The sequence below is a fragment of the Lissotriton vulgaris genome, chromosome 10 (assembly GCF_964263255.1).
Source record: "Lissotriton vulgaris chromosome 10, aLisVul1.2, whole genome shotgun sequence".
Taxonomy (NCBI): domain Eukaryota; kingdom Metazoa; phylum Chordata; class Amphibia; order Caudata; family Salamandridae; genus Lissotriton; species Lissotriton vulgaris.
The window spans coordinates 793,632,516-793,655,248 of record NC_141698.1 but is presented as its reverse complement, the minus strand read 5'-3'; the positions used below and the strand labels follow the sequence as shown (position 1 = coordinate 793,655,248).

The window sequence follows — 22,733 nt, the reverse complement described above, 5'->3', positions numbered from 1 at the left end:
TTTACAGTTTAGTACTGACTTGGTGTCCGTCGAAAGTTTTGCTGTGAAAATCATTTATCATTCCATGCCTTTATTAACTGATTGGCTCATGTTTTTGTAATTGTTTTTGATCCTGTCCATATTGTTTGTACTTATCACCCACAACTGTGTTCATCCATTTCCCACTAACCCTTCCCTCGAGCACTCCTTTTCACCTCTCCCCCCTTTTCTGTCGGGGCACAAATTTGTGACAATCGTATGAAATTCCTATGAAGTATCATTTCAAGGTATTGTGAATAAATTACAATACACACTTCTAAAAGTGAAGAATATTTTCTAGTTTTCCTTTCTAAAGTGTTTGAATTATTAATTGTTGGTTTTGCAACACAACCTTCTCTCCCTGACGGGGACCCCCTTTACATGTACTACTTACTGCCCAGGTCCCCGTGACTGCTTGGGTTAAACCCTTTTTTCTTGTAATCTCCTCATCAAACTTCCAACACACACCCAAATATACAATCAAGGGGTCTTCACATTTTTCTATACAAAGAGCTACTTCTGATCAACGAAAAAAGCCCTGAGCTACAAATGTCTTTGACCTGTATTGCAGTACTGAGCACATCAGATACAATAGAGATCATACCTTTCAGGGCAACTGGTAGTTACCACAAAGTGTATGTCAAAATATGAAGTGACAAAATATTGTCATGCCGAAATATCATATCCAGCATATTGACTAATAGAATGTTATAAAGCTAAATACATATATTGAAAGTATTGATTTACTTTAGTTAACCCCATATCTACATACGTTAAAGAAATATTTTATGTATATATAATTTTTCTTCATGTCAGTATTCTAGATATAATATTTTGGCTGGGCGATATTTAAAACTCAGTATTGGAGGAGAACACCAACCACCCATTGGAAAAAATGGATTACTATTTTCAATGCTGGAAAAGATTTAGGTATAAAATGCCTCCACATGATTAATTAAATAACATTTGTAAGTGCACAATGGCACAAAGGAAATACAAACAGTTATACAGCTCCCCAACTTGGTATGATGTATGATTTACAGGCCAGCTTTAAATGTCTTTTTGGTTGTAATTTTTTTCTCCCAACATTAGCATATCAACTTCTAAAAAATACATGTTGTGCTATAAAATATACACTTTCCATTTTGGGGTCGACACTTTAAAAGACAAGCTTATCTTTTTTTTTTACCTAACTCATTATTTGCCCCAACAATCAATTTTCATGCAAGGTGTTTGTTGGAAATTGGGTTATTGGTTGACGGGGTGAAATCCTACTCAAGCAGCAGCCACACATCTGTCAGGCTGAAACTAAATTAACCTGTACTCAACCTTCTGGTAGCTTGGCAAAAGCGCAATCCGGCTCCATTGGAGGCAATGTGTAAAGTATTTATGCAGTAATACAGCAACAACAGAACCCAAGAAAAATCTAACCATAATTTACAAAAATTGAGCATAATGGAATAATTCATTTGACTCTAAAACAACACAAATCCAAACTTTCTTGTATTGTGCCAGTATCACTCCTAGTGCTTCTGGCCCGGCATCTACTATGCGTTCTGTCCAGCAAGTGGAATCGAAGTCGGATATGGTGGCATTCCTGACTTCCATATTTATGGTTTAAAATACTGTGCACTGAAAAGGACGTCTGTGCTTTGAGTTCTCTCAGGGGATAGCTGTTTCCTCCTAGCCCTTAACCCCGGCCGACTCTCCAACTGCGCCAAAGCCGCTCCTGGACTCACCCATGGACCCTTCACATGCTATTCCTGCAAATTCGACGGCACCAAGAAAAACTCCTCATCCACGAACACAAAACAGATATCTGACCCCAACCACCTAAAATGCATCCTGCTCAACACCCGCTCAGTCCACAGACACGCCATCGACCTCTGGAACCTACCAGACACCATCTCTCCCGACGTCGCCTTCCTAACAGAAACATGGATGAACGCCTCATCAGCCCCAGACATCACCATTGCCATCCCGGAAGGATACAAGATCATCCGTAAGGACCGCACCGACCAAACAGGAGGAGGCATCGCTATCGTCCATAAGAACTCTATCCGCATCTCAACCAGCTCAAACGTCAACCTTGCCAGCGCCGAACACCTTCCCTTCCAGATCCACACCGACCCCAAGACCACACTCAGAGGCACCCTCCTCTACCGACCACCAGGATCCCGTGCACAATTCACTGAAGACATCACTGACTTTATCACCCCACACGCCCTCCCCTCCGAGGAATACATTCTACTGGGAGACATCAACTTTCACCTGGAAAAGAGTAATGACAGCAACGCCACCTCCCTTTTGGACAATCTCACCAACCTCTGACTCAAACAACTTGTCACTACGCCCACCCACATCGCAGGTCACACACTCGACCCTATCTTCAACTCCAGCAAACATATCTCCTTCAGTCACACCACAACTCTCCATTGGACGGACCACAGCTGCGTACACTTTATCTACAATAAGACCACAACTCACAACCATCCTCAACCTACTCTGCGAAGAAACTGGAACAAAACCTCCATCGACCAGATCTCCTTATCGCTTCTTCAAATCCCCCCTGCCCACTCCTCTAACCCCGACCAAGCAGCCATTAACCTCACCCAATGGCTATCCAACAGCGCTGACATCTTGGCACCGTTGAAAAAAACGTCAAATCAAACTAGGCAGCAAAAACGCCTCCTGGTTCAACGATGATCTTAAGAAATCGAAGAAACTCTGTCGCTCCCTCGAGAAGGCCTGGAAAAAAGACCCAAACACCAGCACCAGGGACGCCTTCAAAAACGCCACCCGCATACACCACCAACTAATCCGGTCTGCCAAGAAAGCCGCATTCAAAGACCGACTAGATAACAACGCCCACAACAGCAAGGAATTATTCAACATCGTCAAATAATTTACCAACCCCTCAGCCAACTCCAACGACATCACCCCCTCTCAAACCCTCTGCGACTCCCTAGCTTCGTTCTTCCACAACAAAATCGCAGACATCCACAACAGCTTTGACAACCGACCCGGAGACCAACCCACCCAACCTTCTGCTGAACCTTCACCCCCCTTGAACATCCTTAACGAATGGAACACACTCTTCACTGAGGACACCATTCGCCTGATGAACTCCATCCATTCAGGATCCCCCACAGACCCATGCCCTCACCACATCTTCAACAAAGCAGACTCCATCATAGCACCACACCTCCGAGACGTCAACAACTGCTCCCTCAACTCCGCCACCTTCCCGGAAAGCTGGAAACACGCAGAACTTAGCGTCCTTCTGAAAAAACCCACAGCGGACCCCACCGAACTCAAAAACTACCGCCCCATCTCGCTCCTTCCATTTCCAGCCAAAGTCATTGAGAAAGCTGTCAACAACCAGCTCGCCGCCTTCCTCGAAACCAGCAAATCCCTCGACTCCTCACAGTCCGGCTTCCAAGCCAAACACAGCACGGAGACCGCCCTCATCGCAGCAACAGACGACATTCGAACTCTACTGGACAATGGAGACACAGTCGCCCTCATCCTCCTCGACCTCTCCGCAGCCTTCGACACAGTCTGCCATAGCACCCTGTTACAACGCCTTAGAAACATCGGAATCCAAGGAAAAGCACTGGAATGGATCACCTCATTCCTCACCGGAAGAACCCAGAGAGTCCGCCTCTCACCATTCAAGTCTGAGGCCACCGAAGTCATCTGCGGTGTACAACAAGGATCTTCACTCAGCCCCACCCTCTTCAACGTATACATGAGCCCCCTCGCGGCCATCGCACGCCAACACAACCTCAACATCATCTCCTATGCCGACGACACTCAACTGATCCTCTCACTCACCAAAGACCCTAACACCGCCAAAACCAACCTACATGAAGGTATGAAAGAAGTAGCCGAGTGGATGAAGCACAGCCGTCTGAAGCTGAACTCAGACAAAACAGAAGTCCTTATCTTAGGTACCTCCCCCTCCGCTTGGGATGACTCTTGGTGGCCAGAGGCCCTTGGAAAAGCACCCATCCCGACGGACCACGCTCGGAACCTGGGCGTCATCCTGGACTCCTCACTCTCGATGAACAGACAAGTCAACGCCGTTTCATCATCTTGCTTCAACATTCTTCGCATGCTCAAAAAAACATTTCGCTGGATCCCCACCGAAACTAGAAAAACGATCACCCACGCTCTGGTTACAAGCCGCCTGGACTACGGAAACACCCTATACACCGGTATCACCGCAAAACTCCAGAAAAAACTCCAACGCATTCAGAACGCATCAGCCAGACTCATACTAGACATCCCGCGTAAAGACCACATCTCTAGTCACCTGAAAAACCTCCACTGGCTTCCCGTCAATAAGAGGATTACTTTCCGCCTCCTAACCCATGCACACAAAGCAGTCTACGAAGTTGGACCCGAATGCCTCAACACACGACTTTCCTTCTACACCCCCTCCCGCCAGCTACGATCCTCCAACCAAGCCCTCGCTACCATACCTCGCATCAATAAAACCACCATGGGAGGTAGATCCTTCTCCTACCTCGCAGCTAAAACCTGGAACTCACTCCCCACTCACCTTCACCTCACTCAGAACCACCTAGCATTCAGAAAGCAACTTAAAACTTGGATATTTGACAAGTAATTCCCCACCCTTCCTCAAGCGCCTTGAGACCCTTCGGGTATGTAGCGCGCTATATAAATCCTTTTGACTTGACTTGACTTGACTGTTTGTGGCGTAGTATCCGATGTATCTCGAATTTTAACGGTCTATTCTTAGAAATGACAATATGTTACTCACATCCTCTTGCACCATTGCTTTATTCAGTGCTTAATTTTTACCCGGATCTAGGCGCATGCCCTTGTCTGAAAAAAATATCTAAATACTTGACTTGAGTCTTGAGGAACTTGCATTTCACCACTTTCAACATCAGGTTGGCCTGCAGTAGTGCTCAACCACCTTGGTGTAGGGCGGTCCTGTTCTTTTCAAAATGCTTCGAAAACAAAGATGTCAGCAGTCTAGTTCAAGGCATTGATGACTCTCCTGATCACTCTCCTGATGACCTCTTGGAATGTTTTAGCAGCTGAGGATATTCAATTCAAAGACTTTATTTCGGTTAGTTAGATAACCATAAAAGCATATACAATTTAAAATACATTCATCAACAGTCCGTGAATTAGTTAAAAACAATTAATTTGATAAAATTTCATCTTACATTAATCTGAGTGGGAAGAAAACATATTAAAAGCTTAAAACAAAAAATGTATACGGTAATAGTTGTAAAAGATTACAATTTCGCTAATGACCCATTCATTCACAGGGGCTCAATACTAATGTATAAAAATGTGTGCCATCTTTATCTGAGCAAATTCCTCCGCATTAGCCACATAGAAAATACACTTTTTGCTACAGCAGTAACTACCAATGCATTGGTGTCTGATTTCAATATCCTAAAAAACACCAAATAGTACTTGATTCCTAAATTTTTACACAGCTGTATTATCCACTTTCTCCTGATATTGCAATAGGCTGGGCAAAAAAGGGTAACGTGCAGCGGAGTTTCAGCCTCCGATTTACAGCCTGCACAAGGACGTGCAGGACCCCCCCTCCACCTGTCAGTAATTGAATATAAAGGCAAGATACCATATCTGAATTGGAGATAGAGCTTTTTCGCTAAGGTTGGTTGAATAGCGTCTAGTTCCTGTTCGGAGCAATAATCTATCTTGTGATCCAGGAAGCCATCAGTCAGGCTTGATGGCCTGGCTGAATGATAAATTCCCTGTAGATTATGGCATTTTATGGTGTCTGCCAGGGTTTTCTTAGTGATAGCTGGGCAGGAGACCCCAGAATCGAGCCAGAGATTCTAAAGCCCAATTTTGCTTGCTGACTGCCTTATAGAGGATAACCAGGGGATCCTACCTGCACCCAGAGAGGCCATCACCACCTTTAGTTCCTCCCTGTAACTCTCCAACTCGGGAGTACTCCATAGTCTCCTCCAATATAGGAGCGGGCATGAGGCGATGGCATCTGCTATCGGTCTAATGTTCAAATCCAGCCTAAGTGGTACTAGTGGAGTGCTTTTTGGCAGGGTCAGAATTTGCCTAATAAAGTTATTTTCTGTAATAGATAACTCATGTGACGGTAGGTGCCCCCAGAGAACTTCTCCCCATACAGGGATGAAGCTCTTGCTTGGACTTTGAAAATTTCAAGCAGCGCACTCACTATTTTTTGCACACAATTTTTTTAACTTTTAAAATCCCCCCAACAGCCTGGGTCAATTTTAAATTGGCCTTGGCCATTTGTGTACCCCACCCCATTTTGTCATTCAAGGATAGGCCTAAGTAATCAAAGTTAGATACCCTTTCTAGGGATCGGCCAAACGGCCATCCATTTTTGGATGGGGACAGTAAGTTGTGCTGGCATTGAAAACCATTTACTTGGTTTTGTCAATGTTAACCACCAGGTTTCTTTTCTTGCAAAAGATAGTAAACTGGTCCAACACCCGCTGCATACCCATTGGTGATTTTGAAAGCAGCAGGGTGTCGTCTGCAAACATTAGTGCGGGAGATCTTCCGGAAGCAAGTTTAGGCGAGTCAATATTTTTTATTGTAAGGAGGTCTTCTATAAGGCCATTGAGAAAGAGGGAAAACAGGGTAGGGGAAAGAACACAGCCCTGTCTAACCCCCTTCTCAATCAGGAATGCCCTAGTTAGTTGGCCAGACTTGCCGAAGCGAACTTTAGCAAAGGTTCCTTCGTGTAGAATTTTAAATTGATAGCATAGATACAGTGGAATCCCCATATTTAATAATATGTTCCAAAGTTGATTCCTGTCCACCATATCAAATGCAGACTTCAAGTCCACGAATGTTAGGTACAGACTACCCCGTCCAATACAACATGCTTCCAGTAGAGGACCTGGAGCCGAAACAGTTGGTCAATAGTTGACGTTTTGGCTCTAAATCCCACCTGTAGTGGTGAAAGAATATTATTATCTGTGATCCAGGCCTGCAAACGTTGCAAGAGAACCCTGGCATATATTTTTTGGCTCACATCGATAAGGCTGATGGGCCTATAATTTGACGGTTCGAGCGGAGAACCCTTTTTATATATGGGAATTATCTCCGCCCCCAACCAGGTACTCAAGAATGCTTTTCCCTTCAAGATTGAATTAAATAACATAGTGAGATAGGGGACCTAGACCCTCAGTTCATCTCTAAAAAGGTCACCAGGGATCCTATCTAACCCCGGAGCTTTATTAGGCTGCAGAGATATCACAGCTAATTCCACCTCTGCCATAGAAAAAAGCGGTGGACACCAACTGGAATCCAGGGCCAAAAGGATACCAGGGACCTCACTTCTCAGTGGAGGGGGAATAGAATAAAGATCTTTAAAATATGAGCACCAAGATTCTTCTGGAATATTTGGGTCAATCGTAGACTTTCCCTCTGTTTTCCAGGTACGTACAAGATTCCATATGGTTTTTAAGTCTTTTACAGCCAAAGCGTACCATCTCTCAACTTCCCACTCTGACTTAGCATGAAAAATGACTTCCTTATATGCCCTCCTGGCTTCAATTGTAGGGTCTTTACTACCGTGTTTGAGTGCCTCTAGTAGTGCACACTTTGCCTTCCTACATCCCTTATTGTACCAAGGATTGCTATCCCCTTGCTGCTGCGGTTTTGGGGTAGAAGATTTATAAAACCAATCAGCCAGTGTTACCGGTAGTTCCTTTTGGATCTCATAGAGATCGGTTCCTACGCCATTTCCAGGGGTAGTGTCATTCATTGGGTTTACCCTTTCTAACAGGGGGATTACACTCATGTACATTTGGGCCATATTTTCAGGGGACCTTTTTATGGTTGCCCAGCGAATTCTCCTCCCACCTTGAGTTATTCTAATGTCCCTTGCAGGAAGATCTATCCCATCTTGATCCTCAATGGGCAGAAGCAGATCCATCTCCACATCTAAAAGGTTGTGGTCACTTTCTGTGCGATTAATTACATAAAAATTACAAATTCTAGGCCAGAGTCCCAAGCTGGCCATGAAATAGTCAATTACGGAAGAGTGACCCATACCATTATATGTAAACTTCCCTGGACTATCCCCCGGGAAGCGCCCATTACAGGCTCTGATAGAAAATAAATAGGTGAGGGATATTAGCTGGAGTACCAAAGCTGACCAACATTTGACATGATAAATATTTGGGAGTGGGATATGCCAGGTATCATCTTCTTCTGATGTAACCTGGGTGACGCCCTTCAGTGGTTCATAGTGGCAATTAAAGTCTCCACCAATCAACACTTCGGCGTCACTCGCTAAACTATGCAGTAAGGTACTCAAGTCTAGGGTCTGTGAGGTGCCTCCTGAGCGAACTGGCCTAGAATAAATATTAATGAGGGCCAGTTTCGGTGAGTTCGGGCGGGACAAGAGGATACATATCAAATCAGGACTATTAGTATCAATCCTTTTAATAGAAAACCCAAGATGTACACCCACCCATATACAGAACCCCCCTGATGGTCTTCCTCTTAGATCCTTTATGGCAGGCTCCGTATATGAAACATACCCCAATCTATGTGTGGATGTAAGGGCCCATGTCTCCTGGAATAGACAAATCCCATGGAGGTCTACAAACATACACCAATCAGGAATTTCTAAATTGGCCGCCAGTCCTGCTATGTTCCATGATAGAGCTTTTAAGTTCCCGGTTCGGGAGGCCGCCCGTGATCCAGATCGTCACGAGGGGTGTGTGGTCCTCCGACTAAGGGTTCTACCTCTTGCAGAGCCAATTCATGCTGAGGAACCAAACTTTGTGAAGGGGAAAGGACCATTGGAGGTTTAGCAGATGAGGGTGTTGATTGAATAGCCAATGACTTCCACCTGTCCTGAGTAGGTATTCTCTCCAAGTGGACTTTATCAGTGTAATTAAGGGCAGAATCTGCATGCCCTAGCCCCCCCCCCCCCGGTATTATTGTCCCACGGTCTGATCTTAATATTAGTACATGGGAGGGGGAAGGAGAGGGCATCTGTAGTCAGTCCACCTGTTCTAATGAGCTAAACCTATTGTGTACCGGGAACCCCATAATATCGTCTCTTCCCCACCTACCCCATATGCCCACCTCCTGGCAGAGATCTTCTTCCCCCTGTGAATACCAATTTCCACAATTTCCTTTATTGTATGGGTAAGGTGGTTTAGGCTGGGGGTAGAAATAACTCAACTTTACCGCCTTTATAGGCGTTGTTTGACCAACTGAGCTATTGCTACACACATGGTCTGTCACCCTGCTATCCTGGAAATTATTGACCACACAGTCCCCTTCAATATCTTTCCTGTTAGGACCCACCCACCCTACTCTTCTGACAAAAAGAATCTTGCTTTGGACATGTCTTGGGAAGGGTTTATACTTGTTCAGCCAATGGATTATTTTTCTTTTTAAGGTCCATGAATGTTTCAACTCTGTTTGTAACCAGTTAAGGAACCCCAGTAAGAACAGCCACATAAGGGGCACTCTCAGGAGGTAAATTAACTCTTGGTAGATCCTGGGCATTGAAATTAGTTTTAGGTGCATTTGAAGGAACATTTGAAGAAACTCTGCCCGGTGTATTTGGCTTAGCTACTGCTGTTAACACTACAGCTTTGGTAACAGACGTGGATGCGTTATTACAGGCGCCCGGCTGCAGTGACACAGTTGTAGGCAGAGTATTAAGAGGGCAAGTAGGTGTTGGCTTAGAATGTATCACCAGGGCCATCACAGGTGTAATTATGGATTGAGTTTGCACATTCGTGAGAAAAAAATCATTAACGCAGTCTACTTTTTTCAAAATTGAGTCCTCCATTTTGGTCAGTCTTTTTTTAATACTTTTCAGTCTTTGCTACAAAGGCTGAATAAGTGAGGTAAGGACTGAACTCCATTTCCCTGTAAGAGTTTCTTCATTATAAGGGCTTGAATATTCCGATATTAAATCAATGCAAACCTCCAGCGGGCAAAAAGCAGTTAACGATGCCTCAGTCACAGTTCCTTGCTGCGATGTTGAGGAGTCAATAGGTGAGTCCGTACAGTCATTGGGTTTAGACTGCTTGGCTTTTCTACCCCGATGAGCTGTTCCCCCTCTCTTCCTTTTAGGGATTGCACCCTCATTCTTGGTACTTTGGTCACAACTATTTATAGGTGGATCTGGGTGAACAATTGCTTTGTGGCATATCTGTCTAACATGAGGTTGGTTACTCGTGTTCTCCATACTGGATATATTAAAGGAGAGAGAGCTTTGGTTCCCGGGTAGCCCTTCTACATCAGTAGCTTGTAATATTACTCCTGGGGATTTTGCCTGGGCTAGGAGGCCCAGTGATGATCTCTTCAGGAATACTGGGTCCTGCGACAGACGGCGTTTCGTCATGGCGATCTCTTTTTCTAGCACAGATGAGGCCCTCATTATAAAATGATCTAATGTTCCCACTACATGTCCGACGAGTGTCGGTTTCATTCCTCTGCGAGCCGCCATAGATGAAACAATGTAGAATCAAAAACACTACTCACGATTTCAAGTGGACGTTAGAAGGGTGGCCCGGTCCGGTCTCACCCGGTCTTGTTCTCTGTTGTTTTATCTAATGTCTATTCCAGTGCATATCTGTGGAGTGCCTAACCCAAATTGGTTGTCACGTTGCTTGTTATGGGTCCTTTACTCGAGATGGCTGCACTTCTTGGCACCTTTTAGACATTGCATCTTTTATAGATGTTTGCTCTTCTTAAGATGACTGCCACATTTTTGCATGTCTCACAAGATCATATTGATGTGCTAAATGTATTTTGCTTCTTAAGATGGCCGCTTCTGCTTTCCTATGAAGTATTCAGTGAGCTCAGAAGATTAAAACCTCTGCCCTCCGGCTGCTCCGTTCACTTGCTTTTGCTACCAAAATGGTCAGCTTATGCTCCTTGGTCTTCTGGCATTATGCTTGCTTTGTGGTGCCTCTTCCCTCTAGTGCTGTACCACATGCTGGCCTCTTCTAATGTTGGCTGTGCGCACACTGATATGTATTGTTGGCCTCCTATATGTTTGGCTGTGGTAATGAAGATCAGGAAACTGAAGTACTGCTCTTCTTATTTATTCAGTCTCAGTTGCAGGTTGGTAAAACCATGTAGAGCAGTTCCACCAGGAGCAGCCTGGCTGCTGCTCCACCCATACTCCAACTGTCACACCTCACCTCACAGGTAAAGCAACCGTGGGGAAGCATAAATACATATACAAGATACTCCAGCGAGCTGCCTGTTCTGAGTGCTCCCCTACTGTAATTCGTTTCCTTGGGGTTTTTGGTTTTTATCTCACTCAATTCACATCAGCTTGGTACAATTTAATATGTGGATTTCCACCAAGATCTTAAGTAAAATGAGCGAAGGCCCCAATTGCAACTACCTTGTTGTGCGAGGTTGGGTAAAAGTCACAAGTTCATGCTGACCATAATGGAGTGAGGGCTGGAAACAGGAACCAGGTAAGTCCCACTGAAAGAGTTACATTCAAAGTCCAGTGCAAAGAGTTCAGTTTGTGGTGAAGGGGCTGCAGTGAGCAGGTAAAGTATTGTGGTTGTTAGTCATGTCTGCGAAAAGCAGGCTGGACGTCATGCACGTTCATCATTGTAGTGTGAAGGTCCTGTTGCAGGCTGTCGTTTGCTGGAGCTCCACATTGCGAAGTGCAGATCTCACACTGCCGGGTGTCGTTGACGGTTGCTATAGCACAAAGAGCAGGGTTCACCAGAACTTTGTGCTGGTGGAAGGCTAGATCTTGATGCAAACTGGACTTTTCATGAAGAATCCAAAACTTTAGGAAAGCTCAGCAGAGGTCACACCAGGGGTCTAGGACCTGGGGGGCACCGTTTGGGGGTCAGGAACTCATTCCAGCAAAGGTTGACAAGTATCAGGTAGATCCAGTTGCAGGTCCAGGTAGCGGGTCAGCTCGTCAGTTGCAGAGAGCCTCTGGATCCTCTTATGTCCCTGCAACGCAACACAGAAGATCAGCTAACTTACCCTTAAAGTCGCTTCAGCCCGGGACTAAGGGTGCAGGTCCAGCCATCCTTTAGGCAGCAGATTAGCAAGGCAGCAGAGTGGCAGTCTGTGTAGCAGAAATGCAGCACAGCATTCCTTCTTCTATAGCATCTACAGGTCTAAGAGTTGAGTCTGAGGAGACAATATTTATATCTGGTGGGCACTTTGAAGTAGGTGTAGTTTCTGATGGTTTCCCTTTTAAGTCCATGAAGTGTTCTGCCTCCCTTGTCTTGGCTTCAAGCTGGCTGCATAAACAATGCAATGGTGATGATCCCTTTTTTTGAAGGCATGGCTTAGCCTATTCAATTGCAAGTGGGGCTGTACTCCGCTCCACCACCCCCATGCTGCCAGTTATCGGCCCATGCAGGCACCTAACCCCTCTATTGTGAGGCTTAAACAAAGTCCAACTGCCAATTACACCCTGTCATTTGACAGACGAACCGGCTGTTAGCACCAAATGGTTAGGACAAGAAAATGCAAATTTTCTAAAACTGGCATTTTCAAAATTGGAACTTAAAATCTGACTATCATTAAAGAGGGTTTTTAATTACAATTTCTCAGACACCAAACATGAAAGGTTTAAGTTCTCCCAATAAAAAGTTAGCAATTATTAAATATAATAAGGCACCCTAATGTTATCATTTGGGAAAGTTAATCCTTGCAGTAGTGAAAAACAAATGTAAGAGTTTGTCATTACTAGGACATGTGAAACTTAAAGGTTTGTGTCTACATTTTTAAATACACTGTACCCAGACCTAGGGGCTGTTTAGGGCCTAACCTAGGGGTGGCACATAGGAGCGGAGTGCTCCTAAAAGGAGCACTCCCCTCCACCTATTAGGCCTAGCTTCACACTTAGGAACAGCACACTCTGTGTTTTCACCACAAAAAGGTTTATTTTGTCAGGTCGAAATGGCAGTTAACCTGCAGACACAGGCTGCTTAAGTGGGTCGTGCAGTGCTGCAGTCTTACAAGTCAATTAAATGTCAGTTGGGTATAAGCCAATTTTTCCATGTTTAAAGGAGAGAGCACAAGCATTTTAGCACTGGTTAGCAGGGGTAAATTGTGCAGCGTATAAATCCAACAAATACGAAGTCAGCAAAAAAACGTCAGATTGAAGGCAAAAAGTGGCGGGTAACCATGGAAAGGTTGTCAGATCCAAAAATTAGGCTTTGATCTAAAATGGAAGAGAGAATGAGATAAACAAGTAGTGGATGAATTGCACAAAATCTTGCATTAATCTCAGCTTCCACTTGACCACATTGTGTGGTCCTAGCCAATTTCTTTTTTTACCTTCTTTTTCTTCATCATCACATGAGCACTTCAAAATACATTAGTTTGAGGTGTGCCCTGAGCAAAAGACTATAATTTTACTTCATCTACAGTAATGCCGTAGACCTTTAACAGGGGATAACCACCGCTTTCCTCTTGGTTCAATAATAGTATCATCATTAGGGTTGTGGTGGGGCCATGACGTTTTTAAAGTCATGATTAGAATCTGTCACTTCTAACAAATGTCACTCAATACCATGCTCTAATTTAATATATATTAACGGAAATGCATTTCAAAGATCACATTGTAAAGAAATGCTTTTTTTAATTTTAAAAAGTCTTTATTGTAATGTACTGGACTCACTGAGTCAACCAACAGCAGACCTCTCTGTGAAGCTCCATGGTTTGTTCAACTTCATATCATTCTTCCCAATTTTGTGAAAACCAAAGAGAGTATCCATTGTTCTGTTTGGGATACTTTCCAATGATAATCAGGACTTTGTCAGCATTTAGAATGCAATTTCTAATCATTCGCTTGCAAGGAAAAGCTATGCAAGGTGCACTTGAATAGAAAATGATCTAAGTTACCAGATTCCAACTCATATGAGAGAAAACTATACAATTGTGCGGTGATGGAAAAAGCAGGAGCTTCATTGAGCTATGAGTAGGCCATCAATTGGGAACTATGGGAGGGTACACTCGCATAGTAAAAAGGTTCAATACCCTCCTGGGTACTGTGCATTGTATATACAGTATTACCCTAGTTTAAATTCAAAATGATAGGAGAAAAATGTTTGCTTGGGGTTCTCGGATCTGAAACTCCAAATTTTGTAATTTTAAGAAACAAAGTTAAAGCTTTACTCTTTGGTGCAGTGGACATGACCAGTCCAAAACTCATTTGCTCCTTGTGGTTCTCTATCTATGTGAATTAATTGATTTAGTCATTTGTTCACTCATGCTTCACGACTTATCCAAGGGTAGATAAATATCATAAAGCATACTCTGCGCACTTTATTCATCCATAAAATGCTCCTTCACCAAAATAATGCACAGGTTAATGAATTTTGTTTCACATTAATATTTCTATGCTAGTTATTCGTATCTAAAATGTTATTATGCATTCTGAACAAAGTCTTGCATCTTTTTTTATATTACTTCAGTGCTAATCTGCCTGAAGCAGAATTTCCTTTAATGGGTACATCAGAAAGGGAATCGAAGCTCATCGAGAAACATTAGTACTGCGTAAATTTGCAATTCTTTATTTTTGCAATGAACAGAAGGCTCACAAATGTGTATTTCAGGTTGCAGCCATCCAGGTAGAAGTTGCTCAGAAACAAAAAGAATGTGAAGATGACCTTGCCAAAGCTGAGCCAGCTTTAGTAGCAGCGACAGATGCTCTTAATACTTTGAACAAGGTATGTATCACAGATGTGACCTGTTCTCACTGCTCCTTATGGTGGCTCTGTTTTATGTTGTTGTTGCAGGTTTAATATAAAAAAAATTACTATCCAATATATTTAAGTGGCTGAATCCATGAAAGGCAATTAGGGGCTACCAGTGGTAGGAGCTGTTACCCCAGTCTTTATCTTTCATAAACCTGGCGCAACCCATGTTTCCCTTCGATTCCCTCCTCCAACCCTGCTGTAGTTGAACCCAATCTATGCAACAACAACCTCTGCGTCATCATTAATGCTAGATTAATATCCATAAACTGCTACTGCTCTTTTATTAAAGACTAAAACTAATGTTCGTTTCTGATACCTTGCAACAATGTGGCACCCTATTTTCATGAAGCTATCCCTATGCTTATAAGATCATCACTAACCAAACAATAAGGCCATTGTCCTCAAGTCCTCATTATACTGCAATATGCAACTTAGTGTAGATCTCTCCCCATACGATGCACCTCTCAAACACTCCACTCTCTCACTCTAATAAATCGGCCGACCCCATCAATTCCCCTGCTGAAGGTGTTCAATTCCTTCTTAACCTCTGGAGAGGTCACAGACATCATTCTGGTGTCTCACATCACCCTCCTCCTTAAGCCAGGCAAACCTGCCTCACAGTGCCTTTTATATAGGCCCATAGCTCTGCTCAATTGCGACGTGAATCTATTTGCTTCCATCCTGGTTGCTCGCCTCATCAGATCTGGCAATCCATAATCGCCCCTACCAATTCTGGATTCATCCGCAACAAGCAGGCAAAGGATAATATGCAGCTAGTAGTGGACCTTATGAATAGGCCAAACAGGACCAACCTATGGCTCTTCTCTCCCACTATACCGAAAAGGTGTTTGATAGGGTGAACTGGACGTTCTAAAGTCCTCAACATGATCCATTTAGGGCCTAAGATGAAAGCCTTCATTCTCATCAACTTTCAGAAACCCACTACCAAACTCAAAATTAATGGTTTGCTTTCCCCACCGATTAGGCTTACACAAGGCACCAGGCATGGATGCCCCTTATCACTAATATTTGCCCTCATGATGGAACTGTTAGTAGCCAAGGTCCAGGCTAATCCAATGATTAGTGGATTGGTGGTTGATGGTGTAGAACACAAGCTGTCCCAATACACCCATGACATCTGTTTTATAACACAATCAGATACTAACATTCCGGCACTGATGGAGGAGCTGGAGGCCTTCTCCCATGTGTCAGGTTTTAAAATAAAATGGTATGGGTGTTGCAGACCACCAAAACAGCCTAGAGGACACCATTCGGAGTTCCGGCTTTCAATCAGAGACATTGGCCATTACCTACCTGGGGATTCAACTTCCACACCAGATGAAGGATATATACTCCCGTAACATACCCTGGCTCCTCACGCCCCTCTTTAAAGATCTCTATCCTTGTGGAAAGCTGCAGATTTCATCGTTGGGCAGAATTATTAGTCTGAAAAGGAACTTCATGCCTTGTTTTTATATGTCCTTCCGACCCTTCCGTTGGCCCTTCCTTCTCTGGTCTGTGAGCATATCTGTGCAAAAATGCTTAATTTTGTGTGTGGGGGGGGGGCAATCCCCGAGAGTAGCAGGAGTGGCCGGTCTCAGAGGGTGGCCTGGGCTTTCCAACATCGCAATCGATATCCTAATGAAACAGCTTTATCCTTCTCTTGAATGGAACCACAGCCCTCACAGGAAACCCGGGGTCCAAGTAGAACAGGCAATCTCTTCTTCCCTTCTATCCAGACTGTTATGACTTCCGGCATCATTCGAAGTGAGAGTACCCCCATTACTACTTCTGATATCATTACTTTCAGCATACTGGAGGGAGGTACGGCAACGCAGAGCATTCCCAACCTGTCTTTTCGACTCACCCCATTGATGCATAATTATGACGTCCCCTCAGGCAGTATCAATCCAGGTTCCTTCAGTTGGATTCAGGGTCGCTTCCCCTTCCTACGCGATTTCTTCAACAATAGGGGCTTGCGGCCGCAAGGCAACTTAGTCACCAAATTTGCCTTAATTAGACAAGATATTTACAGGTTCAGCCAGGCACTCCATCGGGCAAGCAGACCCTCTGCACCCTTAGCTCTCCAAAGTGACAGCACACCCAGAGACTCTCACTAAATCAACAACGTTCACCATGAAGGCATATCATGGCTTTACCATTAACTTTTGCAGTTGCCTTCCCCTGAAAAACATGCCTATGTATTACATTGGGAGAGGGAACTGGCAATTGAGTAATCAGGAAACACTTGGGACATTTTGCAGAGAGCGGCTGCATCCTTGATCTGTATCCACTACAAAGAGAATGCATACAAAATATGGACCCATTAGTATCTTATACCCTTCAGACTTGCCAAAATGCTCCAGGGTTTGGATTGTGTTGGAAGGGATCTGGGCAGCGAGGCGCCTTCATACACACATGGTGGTAATGCCCATCAATTCAGATATTCTGGGTGGGGATATGCAGCCCTGTACAGCGCGAACGTTCACCTACCACTAGATCCACTTACAATCCTCTTGGGTAACCTGGGAGCAGATAGAATCTTTCCCACGATGACCCCTCTGGGCCATTTCTTCTCTCACCTGCTCTTAGATGCACAGCTGCGCATACCCATGTGGAAACAGCCATTACCTCCTCCTTTGAACTTGCGGTGGGTAAAGACTTGGTTATCTATGCCATGGAAAAATTGACCACAATTATCCACAACTGACTGGCTAAATTTGACGTTACATGGCATCCCTTCCCTACCCACAAGTTGGAGGGCTACATATGAGAATATATCTGACATCCACATAATGTCCTCCTATGACACAGAGAAAGATTCTGCATGAACGTAATAGCTACGTCAATGAGCAGCTTGATAGTTGTTGCTTCTTATTTCCTTCTTTTCCCTTTCACCCCCCCCCCCCCATTTCCTCCATGTGAGATGGTTTGAGATTATATTTGTAGTCTTTTTTCAAGTGCCCAACTCGGGCGGGTCATTCTTCAAATTGACTTTCTCAATATAACCAGGTGTATGTTGGCTGCATTACTATTGTTGTTTATTGCTCCTAGTGGAACTGTACTGTGTGTTATGTTCAGTTGTTTTCTCTCGAAAATGCTAAATAAAATTGTTTTTGGAAAAACTGTTGAATCACAACATGCAAAATATCATTTTATTTATTTATTGGATTCAATTTCAATTTCAATTATTTTATTGAATATGTTTTGGAACTCCGTGGAGATCCACATATTATACAATTACAAAACACAGTATAAAATTTTGACCATATAAAACAACTCATACAGACAATGATTATACAAAAGCAATTTACCATCCTACTAATAAAGTTCTAAGAAACATTTAAAAAAATTAAAAATTTTGTTGCAAAAAATTCCATTTGGGGGGCTAAGAATAGCCTCCAACAGAGCTGTTGCAGAAGAAATACCAAACTGAATACAAGCCGGTTTTATCCAAAGGCGCCGGTAGGTCAATAATGCAGGACAAACTAGCAAGACATGTTTGGAGTCTTGAGTTGCTAGGTTACAGAAATTACATACGTTGGATATTCCGTACCATTTGGCCAACAACTTGTTCAGGGGGAGCAAGTCCTGCCTGAGAAGCAGCCAAAAACGGTGTAAGCCGTGCGGGATGTTCCATGACAGGTAGGGTTGTATCTGTCTGATCAAATAGGAATCAGCAACTTGTGTGACCCCCTTTTTTTGTGTTATTAATTTCCGGTCCCTCTCATAACTTAGCTTCCATGTAGCTTGCTTTAGTTGTAATTTCAATTGGGTCATGGAGAGTTCTAAGATGGATGCTTCCTCCAACTCTAAAAGAGTGATAGCTTTCCTATAGTTCTTTATTAGGATTGAGTAAGCATTTAGGGGGCACATCAACTCTTTTGTAATTAGAGATCTGAGAGTAGATGGCTTTCCTTTAATCAGACTAATAACCCAACGAATCACTCCTGCAAGTCCCTGGGCCCAGCTACTCCTAAGGCCAAGTTCAAGACGCAGGGTTGCAGAGCTACAACTATTATTAACCGAGGTTAAATTTCTCAGTAGGGAGCCCTCCACTGTGTCTAAAAAGCCCCATTCTGCTAGGTCAATTAATTCTACCCCGTAAAGCAGAGTCGGGGGAACTTTTGCCCGAAAGGCCTCCAACAGATGAACAAAGTGTCTCTGACCTGTTGATTTGTATAATGATCTTAGGCCTTTACCCTGTGACTTTGCTTTTCGGGAACTGCTTTCTATGTGTAATTTATTACTTAAGTTACTAGTGACTACCATACCTAGAAAGACGTACGATTTTACTCTTTCTAATTTCTGACCTCCCAAATTCCCAACTAATGTGGTCCAGTTTTAGTTTGTTTCGTCCCTCCAAGCACATTATCTTACTTTTAGAAATATTTATTTTCAAAAAGTGCTCTTCAGAGAAGGTGTATAGTGCATGCAGACGGTTATTAAGGCCCTTAGGGGAGAGGTCTAATATTAAAATGTTGTCTGCATACATTAAGCAGGGGATGTATCTTTCGCCTAGGCGTGGGGCAATTCCTACACATGTTGATAAAGTAAGGGGAAGGTCACTGACATAAAGGGAAAATAGGAGGGGCGCTAGTAGGCAGCCCTGTTTGAGGCCATTTGCAGATGGAATGAGCCGTGAGAGACCTCTTTATCCTCCCAACAGGACCTTGCACCATGTATCATCATGCAGATCCTGGACCAAGCGTAAGAGGCTAGGTGGCATTCCTAAGATGTGTAGCTTTCTCCACAATACCTGACGGTCGACCTTATCAAAGGCCGTGGAGAAATCTATGAAAGCCACATAGACTCTCCCCTTCCTCGCTCTTATGTACTTGTCAACTATTATCTGGAGGGCGGTTAGATTATCCAAGGTCCCGTGGTTTTTTCTAAAGCCTGTCTGTTCAAGTGGAAGGATATTTGCAGATTCAACCCAAGCATTTATCCTTTTGAGAGGCATCTAGTAAAAACTTTGCCGATTGCATCCAGCAATGCAATCTGGCGATAATTCTGGGGGAGGAGACGATCACCCTTTTTATACAATGGGACCAGGATACTTCCCTTCCAGGAAGGTAGGACCTTTCCGCTTAATATGCAGGAATTAAAGATAGGGCATAAAAGCTTGCTCCATTTGACCCTGTTCTGCTTTAACACATTAATTGGGACTTCATCGGGACCCATGGCTCCTGAGCGTCTCATTTCCCCAATGGCAAGTTCTATGTCTTTTTCTGAAAAAGACTCTATCGGTTGGCTAATGTCTAAAAACCGAACTTGGGGAGAAACTGGGAGGTTGCTGGCATAGAGGCTTGAGACAAAATCCCTCCATATATGTTCCTCGATAGGGATAGGCAGCGGAGTGGTTCTCGTTCCGCACCCTTCACCTATAAGGGACCAAAATTGTCTCAATTCTCCATTGGTTGCAGCTTCCCTTATTTTTACCCAGATGGTATCCTCTTTTTCTTTTCGAAGAGCGTATAAGAGTCGCCTCCTTCTCCTTTTTAGTGTTGTTATTTGTCGGGATTTATCCTCAGTTCTATTTAAGTATTGGGCCCTTGTAAGTTTATTCAGGTCTACATTGAGTAATTTCAGAGAACAATGGATTGTTTTGATGGATTTTTTCTTGTTCTGTTTTTGAGCTCCTGTTATTATTGAGTTCAAAAATAAGGAAAAAAGCTCATTTTCGCGACCATGCCAAGAGGGGAGCTCGGATATTGCTATATCTAGCATATCCTCCAGGTAACGGTGAGCCCTTGCATTTCAATAACACCTTCACGAACTGTTACCAAAATTTATTTGGCTACTGTTCAAGGACCATTGATCACATTTAGGGGGATGTATATTCATTGAGATGGAAATAATTTTATGATCGCTGAAAATGGTATCGATTACAACGATGTCCTTTAATAACTCAAATGAATGAGACCCTATTATAACGTAATCAAGAATCGATTCCCCTTGATACGATCTATGGGTAAAGTTTGCCGGAGAGTCCGAGGGGAGACGCCCATTTGCGATTATCCCATCGATTTCCGCCAACTCATTTAGTAATAGTTTACCCCGTTTATTTGTTAATATATTCTCAGGGAATATTGCCCGAGGGATATGGAGCGTTTCTTCTCTTATTTTGTCAGAAAACAGATTTAAACTAAAATTGGAGATTTTACAGTTCAAGTCCCCGGTTAGGATAATAACCATTCCAGGATCTTTCTCCTTAATGCTCTGTATATGGAGGAAGATTTTGTTTAAAATTGTATTAAAACCCGCTTCAGGAGGGATATAGGCATTTATCAAGGCCAGGCGGGTTCCAGCTGAGAAGATGCCTGACCCAAACAAGGTAACTACCTGAAAAAGTTTACTCGGGTCCAGGAAGTGGTTGTAATCCCAGTTTATACGGTTGGATAGTAGGCAGGCTATGCCCCCGCTGGCGTGGCCTTTTTTATTCGCAGTAGCACTGCCTTCTAAAGCAAAATAGTCCTTCCCTATTTGGATATTTTCATTGCACCATGTCTCCTGGAGGCATATGATATTTGCCTCCAGGGATAGGAGAAAATGTAATTTCTCCGTATTGTTTTTTATGCCTGCTGAATTCCACGATATTATAGATAAGTCCGTGCTAAAGGAACTGATTTGGTAATGATTTTCCCGAGGATTTGTCAGCTAATACTTTGGGCAGCCAGTTCCAGTGATCCATTTCCTCTCTGAGGGTAGTATGAGTTAAAAAAGAGGGTTGAGCATATGATACCACTCGAGAATCACTGGACTTGCTTATTTTTAATTCTTTTATTTCACCCAAGTTATTTATATTGCCTGCTGCGGCTAGCAGCAGGGAAGAGGAGGGATTCCGTTGGTTTACCATTTTAACGGCAATATTCCGACTGGAGGGCAATAGTACAGGAATTACATCTATTCCCCTACTCTGCAGGTCTTCAGAGTAGGGGAATGGAGGATGAGGTTAGCTACCAGTTTAGAGTGGAACTTCACCCTCGTGACCGTCCCCACTTCAGACTTTCGTTGCAGAACTATATCTAAGTCGGCTGATTGAATACGTTTCAGATTGGCAGATTCTTGGAAGTATTTCAACAAGAGGGATCTGTTCAGGATGCAGTCAGGTTCAAAAAGGGGAAAGAAATCTACCCATACGGTATTTATGGTATTTTCTACGTTTTCTTTGCCCGTGGAAACCTTTGCAGGAGCTTCCTTGGGAGCAATTACAAAAGGATTGAAAGAGAACATATTTTGTGCAGAGTGGTTATGCTCTTGCTCTAATGGGGTTGGTTTAACTGCTTCTTGGTACGTAGAGCCTTGGGGAGGAACACCCTGGGCTGTTACACCCTGATAGGCAGGTGCAAAGGGATTAAGTAGCATGGGTGCTTGAGTGAGTGACTTTAGAACCTGACCTGGGGAGGTCGATTTGTGTGCCACTTTTATATCCCTAGTATTATTACTTTGTTGACCAAAGGTGAATATGTTAGTAATTGCTGACGAGGGGGATGTATGAGTAGGTAAGAAAGGTAATTTAACCTTGGTTGTTAAGGAGGTATTTTCTTTGGCTGACATATTGACAGAGTTTTTATTATTTCCCACTGCCATCTGTGCTTGAGGTGACGCTTCCAGTAGGGGAGAGCTTAAATGTTTCCTAAATAAAATTTTCCTCCGCCTATTTTTATCTATCCGTCTTAACAGTTTCCTCTTGTGCTTTCCGTTCTTTTTTAATGGCACAATTTTCCCTCTATTATCAGTTTCCCCCTGAATAGCTTCCTCCGCTGTTTCCCCGTCCCCCTTCTGTTTCTTAAATATTGGGAATAGGTTATATCCAGTATTTAGCGGGGTTTCCCCCTGAGGTTTTATTACAAAATCGTGATTTACTGAGCCATTTAAGTTGGATGATGGTTTGGGAGCACCAGTTTTTTCTTGTACAATTTTTAAAGTAGTTGTAGCTACTGGGGGTTGCTCATTTATACCAGTTTGATCTGG

General features: G+C 43.5%; 1 protein-coding gene across 1 annotated transcript in view; it reads left to right on the top strand.

Moving 5' to 3' along the window:
* Positions 1-22,733, top strand: part of DNAH11 (dynein axonemal heavy chain 11) — a 3,435,931-nt gene that overhangs the window by 2,228,810 nt on the left and 1,184,388 nt on the right. The window contains exon 59 of the mRNA XM_086939827.1: positions 14,613-14,726. Within this exon, the coding sequence (XP_086795953.1) occupies positions 14,613-14,726 (114 nt within the window). The remainder of the gene's footprint in view (positions 1-14,612; positions 14,727-22,733) is intronic.